General features: G+C 32.7%; 1 protein-coding gene across 1 annotated transcript; it reads right to left on the bottom strand.

The window, feature by feature from the left end:
* Nucleotides 1-279: 279 nt before the first annotated feature.
* Nucleotides 280-14367, bottom strand: LOC139511441 (eukaryotic translation initiation factor 3 subunit G-like). Its single transcript, XM_071298196.1, has 9 exons — nt 14256-14367; nt 14111-14157; nt 11101-11195; nt 10308-10367; nt 9495-9602; nt 6314-6611; nt 5689-5822; nt 3866-3972; nt 280-453 (listed from the first exon to the last, which is right to left on the bottom strand). The coding sequence occupies exons 1-9, from the start codon at nt 14273-14275 to the stop codon at nt 435-437; spliced, it is 888 nt and encodes a 295-aa protein (XP_071154297.1). The 5' UTR covers nt 14276-14367; the 3' UTR covers nt 280-434.
* Nucleotides 14368-14836: the final 469 nt, after the last annotated feature.

The raw sequence follows: 14836 nt of genomic DNA on the forward strand, positions 1-14836 counted from the left end.
GGACCAAGGTCAAATGAAAACTATCTGGTGGGCACAAGGACATTTTTTTATATAGATTAGATTGTTGGTTTTCCTGCTTGAATTGTTTTACACTTCAATGAATTGTCATTTTGTGGGCTCTTTATAGCCTGTTGTTCAGTGTGAGCCAGGGCTTGAGAGTGTTGAAAGTCATACTTTGACCCATAATGGTTTACTTTTTACAAATTGGATGGAGAGTTGTCTCATTGGCAATCATACCACATCTTTTTATATTAATACAAGTATTCACAAACATAGAACTTATGAAGAATTTAAATATTTTATTCATTCTAATTTTTTTAATTGTGAAAAGATATCTTTCACTTTGTTTGACCATTTAAAATCTATGTTGTGAAAAGCAATGTTTTGTCAAACTTCAGCACTTATTTAACTGGTTAATCTGGATTCTCTGGAGGCTAAGTTGTACCAGAGGGTCTGAAAAATAAAAAAAAAGTCTTATTAATAATTAAAATCAAAATCTAATTGAACAATCATATTTCATAATTTGGGTTATGAATAAATCCGATATTCATGTCAATGGTTGTGTGAGGTTAGGGTTGTTGACAACATTTTTTGTAGATAATGTCTGCCTATAATGGTTGTGTGAGGTTAGGGCTGTTGACAACATTTTTTGTAGAAAATGTCTGCCTATAATGGTTGTGTGAGGTTAGGGCTGTTGACAACATTGTTTGTAGATAATGTCTGCCTATAATGGTTGTGTGAGGTTAGGGCTGTTGACAACATTGTTTGTAGATAATGTCTGCCTATAATGGTTGTGTGAGGTTAGGGCTGTTGACAACATTTTTTGTAGATAATGTCTGCCTATAATGGTTGTGTGAGGTTAGGGCTGTTGACAACATTGTTTGTAGATAATGTCTGCCTATAATGGTTGTGTGAGGTTAGGGCTGTTGACAACATTGTTTGTAGATAATGTCTGCCTATAATGGTTGTGTGAGGTTAGGGCTGTTGACAACATTGTTTGTAGATAATGTCTGCCTATAATGCTTGTGTGAGGTTAGGGCTGTTGACAACATTGTTTGTAGATAATGTCTGCCTATAATGGTTGTGTGAGGTTAGGGCTGTTGACAACATTGTTTGTAGATAATGTCTGCCTATAATGGTTGTGTGAGGTTAGGGCTGTTGACAACATTTTTTGTAGATAATGTCTGCCTATAATGGTTGTGTGAGGGGCTGTTGACAACATTTTTTGTAGATAATGTCTGCCTATAATGGTTGTGTGAGGGGCTGTTGACAACATTTTTTGTAGATAATATCTGCCTATAATGGTTGTGTGAGGGGCTGTTGACAACATTTTTTGTAGATAATGTCTGCCTATAATGGTTGTGTGAGGGGCTGTTGACAACATTTTTTGTAGATAATATCTGCCTATAATGGTTGTGTGAGGGGCTGTTAACATTTTTTGTAGATAATGTCTGCCTATAATGGTTGTGTGAGGGCTGTTGACAACATTTTTTGTAGATAATGTCTGCCTATAATGGTTGTGTGAGGGGCTGTTGACAACATTTTTTGTAGATAATGTCTGCCTATAATGGTCGTGTGAGGGGCTGTTGACAACATTTTTTGTAGATAATGTCTGCCTATAATGGTTGTGTGAGGGCTGTTGACAACATTTTTTGTAGATAATGTCTGCCTATAATGGTTGTGTGAGGGGCTGTTGACAACATTTTTTGTAGATAATGTCTGCCTATAATGGTTGTGTGAGGTTAGGGCTGTTGACAACATTTTTTGTAGATAATGTCTGCCTATAATGGTTGTGTGAGGTTAGGGATGTTGACAACATTTTTTGTAGATAATGTCTGCCTATAATGGTTGTGTGAGGTTAGGGCTGTTGACAACATTTTTTGTAGATAATGTCTGCCTATAATGGTTGTGTGAGGTTAGGGCTGTTGACAACATTTTTTGTAGATAATGTCTGCCTATAATGGTTGTGTGAGGTTAGGGCTGTTGACAACATTGTTTGTAGATAATGTCTGCCTATAATGGTTGTGTGAGGTTAGGGCTGTTGACAACATTTTTTGTAGATAATGTCTGCCTATAATGGTTGTGTGAGGTTAGGGCTGTTGACAACATTTTTTGTAGATAATGTCTGCCTATAAAGGTTGTGTGAGGTTAGGGCTGTTGACAACATTTTTTGTAGATAATGTCTGCCTATAATGGTTGTGTGAGGTTAGGGCTGTTGACAACATTTTTTGTAGATAATGTCTGCCTATAATGGTTGTGTGAGGTTAGGGCTGTTGACAACATTTTTTGTAGATAATATCTGCCTATAATGGTTGTGTGAGGTTAGGGCTGTTGACAACATTGTTTGTAGATAATGTCTGCCTATAATGGTTGTGTGAGGTTAGGGCTGTTGACAACATTGTTTGTAGATAATGTCTGCCTATAATGGTTGTGTGAGGTTAGGGCTGTTGACAACATTTTTTGTAGATAATGTCTGCCTATAATGGTTGTGTGAGGTTAGGGCTGTTGACAACATTGTTTGTAGATAATATCTGCCTATAATGGTTGTGTGAGGTTAGGGCTGTTGACAACATTTTTTGTAGATAATGTCTGCCTATAATGGTTGTGTGAGGTTAGGGCTGTTGACAACATTTTTTGTAGATAATGTCTGCCTATAATGGTTGTGTGAGGTTAGGGCTGTTGACAACATTTTTTGTAGATAATGTCTGCCTATAATGGTTGTGTGAGGTTAGGGCTGTTGACAACATTGTTTGTAGATAATGTCTGCCTATAATGGTTGTGTGAGGTTAGGGCTGTTGACAACATTGTTTGTAGATAATGTCTGCCTATAATGGTTGTGTGAGGTTAGGGCTGTTGACAACATTGTTTGTAGATAATGTCTGCCTATAATGGTTGTGTGAGGTTAGGGCTGTTGACAACATTGTTTGTAGATAATGTCTGCCTATAATGGTTGTGTGAGGTTAGGGCTGTTGACAACATTGTTTGTAGATAATGTCTGCCTATAATGGTTGTGTGAGGTTAGGGCTGTTGACAACATTGTTTGTAGATAATATCTGCCTATAATGGTTGTGTGAGGTTAGGGCTGTTGACAACATTTTTTGTAGATAATGTCTGCCTATAATGGTTGTGTGAGGTTAGGGCTGTTGACAACATTTTTTGTAGATAATGTCTGCCTATAATGGTTGTGTGAGGTTAGGGCTGTTGACAACATTGTTTGTAGATAATATCTGCCTATAATGGTTGTGTGAGGTTAGGGCTGTTGACAACATTGTTTGTAGATAATATCTGCCTATAATGGTTGTGTGAGGTTAGGGCTGTTGACAACATTGTTTGTAGATAATATCTGCCTATAATGGTTGTGTGAGGTTAGGGCTGTTGACAACATTGTTTGTAGATAATGTCTGCCTATAATCACCATAGATAAGTAATTCACTCTCCTTTATTTGTAAAATTGATAAAAACTAAACATATGTGCTTGATCTGCAATTTTGTTGTCACATGTTTTCGTGCTTGATGTTTGTTATCCACCGTGTGTAATACAAATTGGTGAAAAAGCAACAATTGAGCAATTTTATTTCATCATGAAATTCAATACCCCTCTCTAAGTACAGCCCTATTTATTACACTCTTTCCACTGATCAGCTGTTTATACAGGCCTATTAAGATTTTTCCTTACACTAACTACCATGAAAATGAACAAATTTGTTACAAAACAAACACAAAACAAGCATAATTTATTGAAGTTGTAAAATTGCAATAAAATAGAAAAGCAAGTCTTTCATATACATGATTAAATTGCAATTAATTAAACAATTTAAGTTTTTACCCAAAACAAAACTGGTATCAGACTAAACATTACACTTACTTTGCCCATTCAACATTAAGAATAAGATGATCATATCCAAATCCAGACACACCAGCAATGGCCCGAGCTGCATCCTCCCTTCTGTGGAAGTTGATAAATGCAAACCCCTGTAAAACAGAACAATTAGCATTTTAGGACAGTTATAATATCTAATCTAGAGGTGTACTTTTCTCATTGATTTTTCAGTTTACACCTCAGTTTATTCATGTTCATCCACATACAATTTCAGTAAATACAACCATCAAATATATATAAAGATAAAAACAATAGAAATTAAAATTATGAACAATATATATAATATGTCAGAAAAAACATTTGTGTTTTTAGAGTCACTCAATTAATTAACCCTTTTCTAGGCTGTAACCATAACAATTTTATTTCTAGCAAAAAGACCAAAAATAATTTACATAAAATCAAATATTTTATGCGACCTTTAATGAATATAATTGTTAACTTCATTTGTCAAATCAAAGTGCTTGTAAGCACTGAATGGTAAAGATTGTTTTAATTTATCAGTGGGAAGTAAAATTAAATATTGCAATGTCTAAAGCATTGGTTGTAGTTGATTCAACTACAATTATTGACAATGGAAGATAACTCCTATTTTCTAAAGATGACTTTAACAATGTCAGACATCATGGATATTTTTAGAACAGATATTAGATTAAGTCCAGTCAATCTAGCATAAATTTGACCCCAACCTGAAAGTAATTGCAACAGAAGATTTTTAAGTTTTAATCTTTAGCATTATACCCCAAATATACACAGAAAAAAGTCCCATAAAATCTTACTTGAGGAAGACTAAAACAATCACCATTTAATATTCCTATGGAGATTTGCGTTGAAAAGGGAGATAACTCTTGCAAAAAAGGCAGAAATATCAATAAAAATTGATACAAAATTATAATTTAACCGCTTCCATTCATCAGAATGCATAGGCGGATCCAGGAGGGCCCCCCTTTCGTGGGAAAAATTAGGTTGATTATATAGGGAATCATTGAAGCATGACTGGAGCGGGCCCCCCCTTAGGAAAAGTTCTGGATCCGCCACTAAAATGTATTGATTATTGATTTTTTAGTGGTATTTAGAGTATAACAAACAATTCTAAAGGTATTTTCACATATTTTTTATCAAGCTATTATCTAGATTTCGTAATTCATTAGTTGACCATTTATTGAATTTTTCAACATGTCAAGGTAAAGAATCTCAAATTTGATAAAAATAATTAAGCATGTATTCTTCTTTTTGTGGTTTAAAGTTTCTTTAGAAAAGTAAGATGCTGAAAGAATATAATACACAGATATAAACAATACCAAATTTTCATATTATTTTTTCAAAATGGTCACAAAGCTTCAAATTTGCAATTTCTTTAATGAAAAATGCACCAAAAAAATATAACTACCCATAACACATCGATTTTGTACATTTCATGAGCAGAAGATTATATAATTTAGTTAAATACAAACTTATAACTCCATCAAAGTATCGTACTTTCAAAAAAATCAACCAAAAACTGATCAAGAAAGGACTCATTTTTGCGGAGTTATCTCCCCTTCCAAAGTTTATTTCCATAGGAAATTAAAAATACTGATTTTGAGTTTTCCTCACCTTAGATTTTATGGGACTTTTTTCTGTGTAAATAAAGGACATAATGCTATAGATTAGAACTAAAACATTTTCTGTTGCAATTAGTTTGAGGTTAAATCTTAGTTTGACTGGACTAATTCCTGCACCTTGCAAAAGTTATGCAATTTTCTTGTCAGGTGTACCATTGTTTTGTGATAATGCTTAAGACTAACAACATGAGCAGTATTTAGCCTTACCTTAGACTGCCCTGTATTTTTGTCTTTTGCCAAGTAAATTCTCTGTATAGGACCAAATGGTCTAAACAATTCCTGTAAATCAGACTCTCTGGTATCCTCTGATAAATTAGTAACTCTAATAGTAGCAGACTCATCTGAAATATTTACAAATCAATAGAAGGAGGCAAACACAAAAAAAACAACATCTAAAATAAATATTATAATATCATGAGTGGCCAAATCATTTCAAACAATGTGTTAAATTTTACAAAAAGACATCTTCACAATAAGAATAAGATACAGCATATCCCTCAAGCAATTGTATAATTATTTGTTTTTTCCCTTGCAGTAAACTCTTGTTGTCTCAAACTAAATAGGACTTTAATTTCAATTCAACATTTTTCTGTCAATTGTAAACTGATACACTAAAGACCTGTAGAATAAAATATGAAATTTGAGAAAGGAAATGGGAAATGTGTCAAAGCGACAACAACCCGACCATAGAACAGACAACAGCCGAAGGCCACCAATGGGTCTTCAATGTAGCTAGAAACTCCCGCATCCGGAGGCATCTTTCAGCTGGCACCTAAAAAAATATTGTCTGCAATGGTACAGTCATAATCACTGACAACCCTGATTATTTTACCTCTTTTAGACTGCATTGTCTCCCCTTTTCCTTTAGATGGTCCATCTCTAAGACTGGGTGGGACATACTTTCCACCTGCTTTATTAGCCTGAGCTGGTGCCCCAGGAATAGCTGGTGTTGGTACTGCTCCTGCTTCTCCTGCTGGTTTATCTCCATCTTGTAGTTTCTCCTGGATTGGACCTAAAGTGTCCTTGTATGGACATTTAGTAGTCCAATGGTCTCCTTTACATATACGACAAGACACCATTTTCGTGGCCTTCAGTTTAGCCAGTGGGTCTTCTTCTTTTTCTTCTTTAACCTGTAAAATTGTAAAAGTTTAAATCTAAATCCAAACAAAATATTTGACCATAGGACATCATGCCTTAACTGCTACTATCTCATTTCCATTTTCAATCTACACTTCAGACTTGGGGTCAATTACATTGGAATGTAATTAATTAAATTACACATTACATTGCAAAAATGATCAATTACACTAATTACACATTACAGTTTTTGAAATGTAATTAATTAAATTACAATTACTTTACTAAAGTAATTAATTAAATTACACATTACATTTCATCATGATATTTTTTAATAATCTTTTACATGTATATATAATGCATGTGTAAAATATTCACGTAAGCATTCATTCATTCATATCTTTAATTCCTCATAAATGAGATTCAATGAACATACAATTAATAAATATAAGCAAACGTTACAACATAATTACACACAAATAATAAGTATAAGAGCAAAGTATAAGGTAAATACACAAAAGATGATATATAAATAATCTATAAAAGCAATGTTTAAAGTATAACTGCAGTGACACATCATGTATTGACACATCGTGTATTGACACATCTAATAACACTGTCTAAGAGATCGACTATATTCTGCTACACACTGAATAACATGTGCATGACACAGCTTGAGAAATTGAACCGATTCATCTATGCTTGAAAAAATTGTCAGTGGTTTTCGACCGAGTAACATTTGAAACAGGATTTCGTCGTCATACATGTTTAATTCACAGTAAAGCTGCACTGGAAAATTGTCACTTAAAATGTCCCACCAGACTTCTCGCTGTGCATTAGTACTTGGACAATTGCAACAAGCGTGTACATAAACATCTTTAAAATTCCTTGAACATATATCACATATATCACTTGTTGTATTTGGTATTTCAGTTAGTAATTTAGTGATTAAAAAAGAATTTTTAATCTCATTAAAAGAATTTGAGTGTTTCCAAAATTCTGTAATTGTCACTGACGTATGAATATTCCTGAAACGTGTGAAGCTGTCATCTGAAATAACACGGTTTAACCAATTGTTTAACTGTATACTATCGACTGCGCTATAAACAATAGACTTCCAGCAATTGTAAATAATCTTTCGACAGAAGCTAATGTGCTAAATATTGCTTGATCAGAACATGGAAGTTTTATGATTAGAAGATCATCATATTGATAGGAGAGGGAATTTGTTCCTATTTACAAAAGGCATTTTAACTTCGCAGAAATGAACTCATTTGAATTAAACATAATATGAATAAAGAAATTATAAATGAATTAGAATTTTATTTTTATTTTTTAAATATTAAAAAGTGTGCTTGTCACAATATTGAAATAAATTTTTAGTACAAACAATGTATATATATATAATGTCTAAATATAAGCAATATTTTGCTAATTAGATAAAATATATGTAATAGTGGCATTGCCTCTGGACATTTTAATCTGATTAATTGCTGTTTGTTTTTACAGCTGTTAATTTTTATTTCTATAATCCTTTTGTGTATACTAATTTGACAAAATGATTGTATGCAGTGATTCAATTCTAAAATTGTCTAAGAAAGATGTTTTACAGTGACACATTTTTGTGTTTTGTTTAACAAGCTGATTAATTAATTATCAATCTATTTAGTTAAAAGATCTTTCTTAAAAACTGAACAACACTAATATATGATTCTCACATTTTGTAAATTATAAGACTATTAAAAAAATCTAAAGTTCAAATAAATGATATAAAAACTTCAGAATAAATTACAGACTTCATATATTAAAAAAGCATGTGATATCAATATTTGAAAAATACATGTACATATAATTTTACAATTTGTATAATTAAACACAAATCCTTATCTTTAACACCATAAAAGTACATGTAATTGAAATGTAATTCAAAAGTAATTCAGCATTACATGCTTTTTTCAATGTAATTAATTAAATTACCATTACATGTAATTAAAAAAATGCTCAATTACACATTACATGCAATTAATTACATGGAAAAGTGTAATGCATTACACTTAATTACCATTACATTTTTAATTACCCCATCCCTGCTACACTTATACAAAATGATCATACACATGTATTCACTAATCAATCATTTTAAAATACAAATAACTTACTGAATTGAATTTTCATTTTAGGATTGCTATGCTTGTAATACAACTGTCACTCAGTATTGTATGCAATCTAAAGGTCCACTCCAACATAATATTTTTTTTGTTTTAATATATTAGTTGGACATCAGGCTTATAAAAGCTTAATTTTAACATGAATTCATACCTGACAGGAAACTATACTGATAAAATTTAGAAGAGTTATTCATTTATTTATAACTTTTGGGCAAACAACATCAACAATTTCGACACTTACAAATCAAAACTTATTATTCAAAGATGAAAAGCAAACATATCATACTGATTTCACTGGAAGTAAGCTTCATCATGTATCATCAAGACAAAAAGTTTGTAAAGCCAACAATAGGACAAAAATCTTTCAGAGCATACCAAACTTAGAAAGGCCATCAAAAGAACAGCCAAAACTGACATATTATGTCAAGTTCACCTGAGGTAGTCAAAAGAACAGCCAAAACTGACATATGTCAAGTTCACCTGAGGTAGTCAAAAGAACAGCCAAAACTGACATATGTCAAGTTCACCTGAGGTAGTCAAAAGAACAGCCAAAACTGACATATGTCAAGTTGACCTGAGGTAGTTTCTGCAAATTATGATCCATGCACAAGTATCATTTAAAGAATATATATTTGCATTTTATACAGCTTTTCTGATTTTTGTTTTTATTAGTTTGTTTCAATTTTGATCTGTAAATTTTGTTGTCTTGCCTCTACCATTTCGATTTTAATTTCTATGTATCCCTATATTTCTTTCGTTCTTTCTTACCTCATCATTTTGAACAAACTGCATGAGGATTTCTTCTACTTGTACTATAGTATTGGCAGGGTTAGGGCCTGGTGGATCCTTCTCTGCTGATCCAAACTTCCTCCAATTCTGTAAACAAGTTGTAAATTATGTTAATTTCAAAAGAGTAAAACAAGATGTACTATGAATGCTACCCTAGGCCTAAATTAAAATATTGTTTGTTTCCCCAATCCCGACCCTGCCAAGCCAGGTGTGGGTAGGTAGGGAAATAATTTTATTTTTCCAAAAAGCTTGACATTATCGGACGATCCGGCAAGCCTGAAAATCCAAAATGAATAAAATAATTTTTCACTTAGTTTTGACAATAAAATTTTATGAGTAGCACCAATTTTGCAGGGTCGGTCGGGATTGGGGAAACAAACAATATTTTATTTTAGGCCCTACTATAAGTATTTGGTTAACAGTTAATGAGCAATAGATGTGGAAAAGCTTCTTACACTGTTTCATTGTACAGCATGCTCACATAATGCATTAGGGGTGTGATACCAAATTTTAGAATGCTCTCATTGTTAATCTGCTTCATGAACAAAATATTATAATTCCATCTGATAGATGGAAAGAAGTAAGCAACACACCCTCTTTCCATTCATCCCAGGGATATTAATTACAATCTAGGAAATATTCTTATCTGTTTATTTACAATCAACTTTGTTACTCAGGCAAAATTAAAAGCTATGAATGTGATACATAATATAAGTATCTAATTTTGTCAGCAATGGGCGATGAATGGATCTCAAAATTAACACAATCAATTAAACCGTAACAAACATATACCTTTCTTCTAGCAATTGATTTTGGGACTTTTCTTCTTTCAATCCTGTATGTCTTAATAATCTACAAGTAAAAAAAAAGCAAAAATATTACCAATTATTACAGTCTCAGAATTAATTAAAACTTTAACTTGTCTATTTCTGCAAGTCAAAATGTGCTTTTATTTGGTGAAATCAATTTTTGAATTGTACAAGTTGGTTTTTTTCTTCTTCTGCTGGTTATTTATTATCAGTCTTTATATGCATTGCCTTTAAAATAAAGTCCTTGATACTTAATCTTTGATCAATTATATTGTTTGCATGACCTTTGAAATAATCTACTGTGACTATTTTTCACTTGTAAACTATAGTTCAATTTTTATACTAATCTGTTAATTTGTCCTTTTTGGTTTTCTATGGTTGATTGTTTCTATTTAGATTTCAATTATGTTCTATCTTAACACAACTTAAATATACTGTCTCTGGTTTAACCACAAAGTTGAACAAAATCAATTTACCATAACCATGTTCAGATTTGCACAAGAAACAAATGGTCTAAATATTTACTATTTTCTCCACATTTTTACATTTAATAACTGATAACATTTTGCTAATGTTTCATGTGGGATTTATCAAAACATTTCAGCACTTGTCAAAACTGTTTTTCAAATGCTGTTTAAAACTTGGAAGAATTTACAATGTTATGATTAATGTCCATGGCCAGTGGCCTCATTTATTATAATCAAGCATAACCTAAATACTGGTGAAATGCGTGTCAGCATGGTTATTGGTTCTACATGTTAAACAGGATTACTGACCTTGACAGTTTTACCATCTTCATTGTACTTGTATTCTGTGATTACTTTGATGCCTTTGTTTTCATCAATGGTCTCTGTAGAAGGTGGCAGAACTCCTGAAAATAAATCATCTGAATTATCATTTGGGTCATTTATTTTTGAACAAAGTTTTGTCTTTTAATGTAAATAAACATGTTTAACAAGTTTGAAGTCAGGAGCCTATAGTTCAGTGGTTAAATTGCTTATATCCTCTCCATTTGAACTCTGGTGGATAGTTGTCTCATCAGCAATCATATCACATCACCTTATTTTATATGTATATATTTTTCTAGCCTCATTTTCAGAAAAACATAAGAGACGTTTGGAATGGTGCGTCAATTTTCTTTTTTGCAGACAAAATCTGAGAAATTTTCATATGGTCTCCATGGAAAGTGATGTCCCAACATGTTTTATTCATGGTGCCCCATGTCCATCAAATTATCCTTAACGATTTTCTACGATGTAATCCAACATGGTTAAATTTTCACTGTAAGTGTTGCTGTTGAGTTTCACGCTCAGTTTATTTATTTATTTTCCTGACCACATGGAACTTTTCCTTAATCACAAGGTAAGTCTAGAGCAATAATTTATAGCAGAAGATAGGTTACCATAAAGTACAGAAAACTGAATTACATCAATGACACAATTATCAACTATTGGAGAATAACTGAATGTTATGTACTTAAAGATTCTCATTGAAACCATGATGGTGGATTAAATATGGACAATGGATTAGAAATTTTAAAGTCTGCAGAGTTATACTGTGCAACCACACTAAAAATAAATGTGGAATCTGTACATGACACACAGAAAGTGCCCCATTTGCATATCATATAAAGTTATAAAGGGACATAACTGAAGAACAGTAAAAGTGACCCTACTAGAATGTGTACTTGAATGTGTTTTGTGGTTATAAGTATTGTGTATAAGTTTCATAACATGTGGTAAAGGCAATCTTATATTAAGTTTTTAGAAAACAGAAATAAAAATTCAACATTTATTCCATTTGTAAAGGGATGAGTTTAGAACACTATAAGTGAACCCACCAAATTTCAAACTTGATCTGTATTATGCGGTAATAAGCAATGTGTAAAAGTTTCATAACATTTGTTTAAGGCTGACTTCAGTACATTGTTCATAGCATTTGGTTGAGGCAAACTAACATGACTAAAGTTTTAGAAATGCAGCATAAAATTCAGCGTATATTTACATTTGTAATTAAAGGGGCACAACTGTAGATCGTTTATAGTGACTCCACCAAAAATTCAAAATTGATCTGTGTTTTGTGTAGTCAGAGATTACTCTGACGTCCAACGGCTGGTTTGCCAGACAAGCTGGGGCCATTGGACGTCAGAGCTCGTCCCATATCAAAAAGTGGATATTTGCCCACCCAAAATAGATGCCCTGCTTCGTCGCTTCTGGTGCCGACTGACGGCCTTGGAATTACATAAATCGGGCATCAATCTGTTCATTTTTCATTTATCTTTTCATTTATGTAAGTTTTACCTACCTGCCAACCTTTATTTTTCCATATTTTAACAGTTTTCACCGAGACCCATCGTCTTTCAAGGCTATTTTTTCCAGGACACCTTTCTATCATGAAGGTGTCCCAGATTACAGCAGACGCCATAAACTTTTATTTGGACTAGTTTGGAAAGAACATAATGAAAGCAATTGGTATTTTAGAAATTTTTCAACTAAAAACCTGATGCTATTCAAACATGACAGCATCTATAATATTGACAGTGCTCTAGCTAGAAATCAAAAGAGGCAGGGTGCCAGTGGAGGGCAGGGCACTTTTTATGATAAGAAAAGGCTCTGCAAATTTTTTTGTCTACGTTTCTGTGTGTATCACGAGTTAACGAATCTCTTTTTTTTTACTGTATATGTTGGTTTTTTTTAAATAAAGATGCATTTTAACTATAGTCTTTATTTCATTGTTTGTGTAGTTATGAATTATATAGTACATCTCTAAGTTTCTGTGTATTACTAATTTATCAATGTTTAGAACATGGATTGCTAAAAGTATAATTATCAAACAGAAATTGCAATATATTTTTTTTAATATGTTCAAAGACAGTTAATATCCTTAAGGTAACATTATTATGTTATTATATATTCAATTGGTTCTTTATTCCTTTTTTTGATACTAGATAATATTTTTAGAGCACAAATTTGTAATAAGCTAAAACAGGGGAAGTAACTCCAAAATTAAATTCCAACACGTTTGCGTTAATTAAAAACTGTGCTTGTCGCTAACAAGTTGAGATGGAAGGCATTTCTGTGAAGGCATAGTTTTATTTTGATGACTTAAATTCAATTCTAAAGTCATGAAAGTCTTCATTTATACACTCTTCCATTGTGACTTGGAAATCGAAAATGACGACCCAAGCTAAACACACTAAGCTAAACACACTCGCTGACACATTCATCAAATGTATGACAAAAAGATACATTGTCCTAATTAAATTACCTAGATATTAACACCTTTGAAGTCTTTATCATTGTAATTGATTGTAATGACATGATTAACCTGGGGGCAATCACACTAGTGTCATATATGTAATTAACTTGGAGATCAGAAATCAATGAAACAAAAGGCAATTTTACCAAAACGGCACAAGAGAATTTTGGAAAAAAGACATCAGGACAGAAGGGCGCGGATGAAGGCACCCAGGGCGCGGCTGAGTGCACCCAGGGCGCGGCGCCCTTCTATTTCAGGCTAGCGAGACCACTGATTGATGTATGCACTATCCATGCTATCTGTGGCTAATTTATGTAGACCATTGATTGACACCGACAGTGATCATGTGACTATAACTTATAATGAAAAAAGTATACTCCATAGGCAACCACCCTTTTAAATTTATAAACGATACAAGACAATGAGACCAAACAGAACCTTCTGGTTTATTTACTCCCTTTAGTATATGATCAGAATGAAAGCAGCTGGAACATATGATAAGATGACAATATGTCAAAGGCGCCTTACCATCTTCTCCTTGCTCTACCTGTTCGGCCCAACTGAATCCTTTCGGCCTAAAATAGAAAAGAAGTTATAGAGTTTATCAAGGTTAGGGAGTCTTTCAGATTTGAAAATAGTAGACTATCATATAGTAATTTTAAGCCAAACATACTCTGCGTCTATTGACGGCATGCTTCTTGACTTATTTGACACTTCCGGTTAAATGGGCAAAACTAAATGATAACATTATCTCGTCCCAAGTTGCTTTTGAGACGTTTCGGCCACAATACCAGTTCGTCCATAGGTCATTTCGGCACATTACCAGTTTGACACCTGTTGATTCGGCCATATTTTTTCATATTTTTCATAATCATTATTTTGGTTATAGAAATTTGTTTTGGAAATTTTACTTGACAAAAAGAAAATTGTTCAAATGAAAAAGATAATTGATATTTGAGTAAAAATGCATCATATAAAAACAAGAGAAAACTGTTGAAATTGATCATAACACTTGTATATGTGTCTGATAATAAGAATTAATAAGAATTTGTAGACTGTTTGATATTTTCTAAACAATGACTTGACAAAAGCATAATATTATGACTTCTAAAGATAAATCAACGGAATGATAATTAAAAACAAATGATCAGAGGGCACACCCGCAGCCAGGGGTGTTCGATGGGTTCTGTTTTAATTGCAACTGTTAAAGTTAAGTATGATTGTATCGAAAGAGACCGTGGTTGATCCTCTAGT

The sequence above is a fragment of the Mytilus edulis genome, chromosome 2, assembly GCF_963676685.1.
Source record: "Mytilus edulis chromosome 2, xbMytEdul2.2, whole genome shotgun sequence".
NCBI lineage: Eukaryota > Metazoa > Mollusca > Bivalvia > Mytilida > Mytilidae > Mytilus > Mytilus edulis.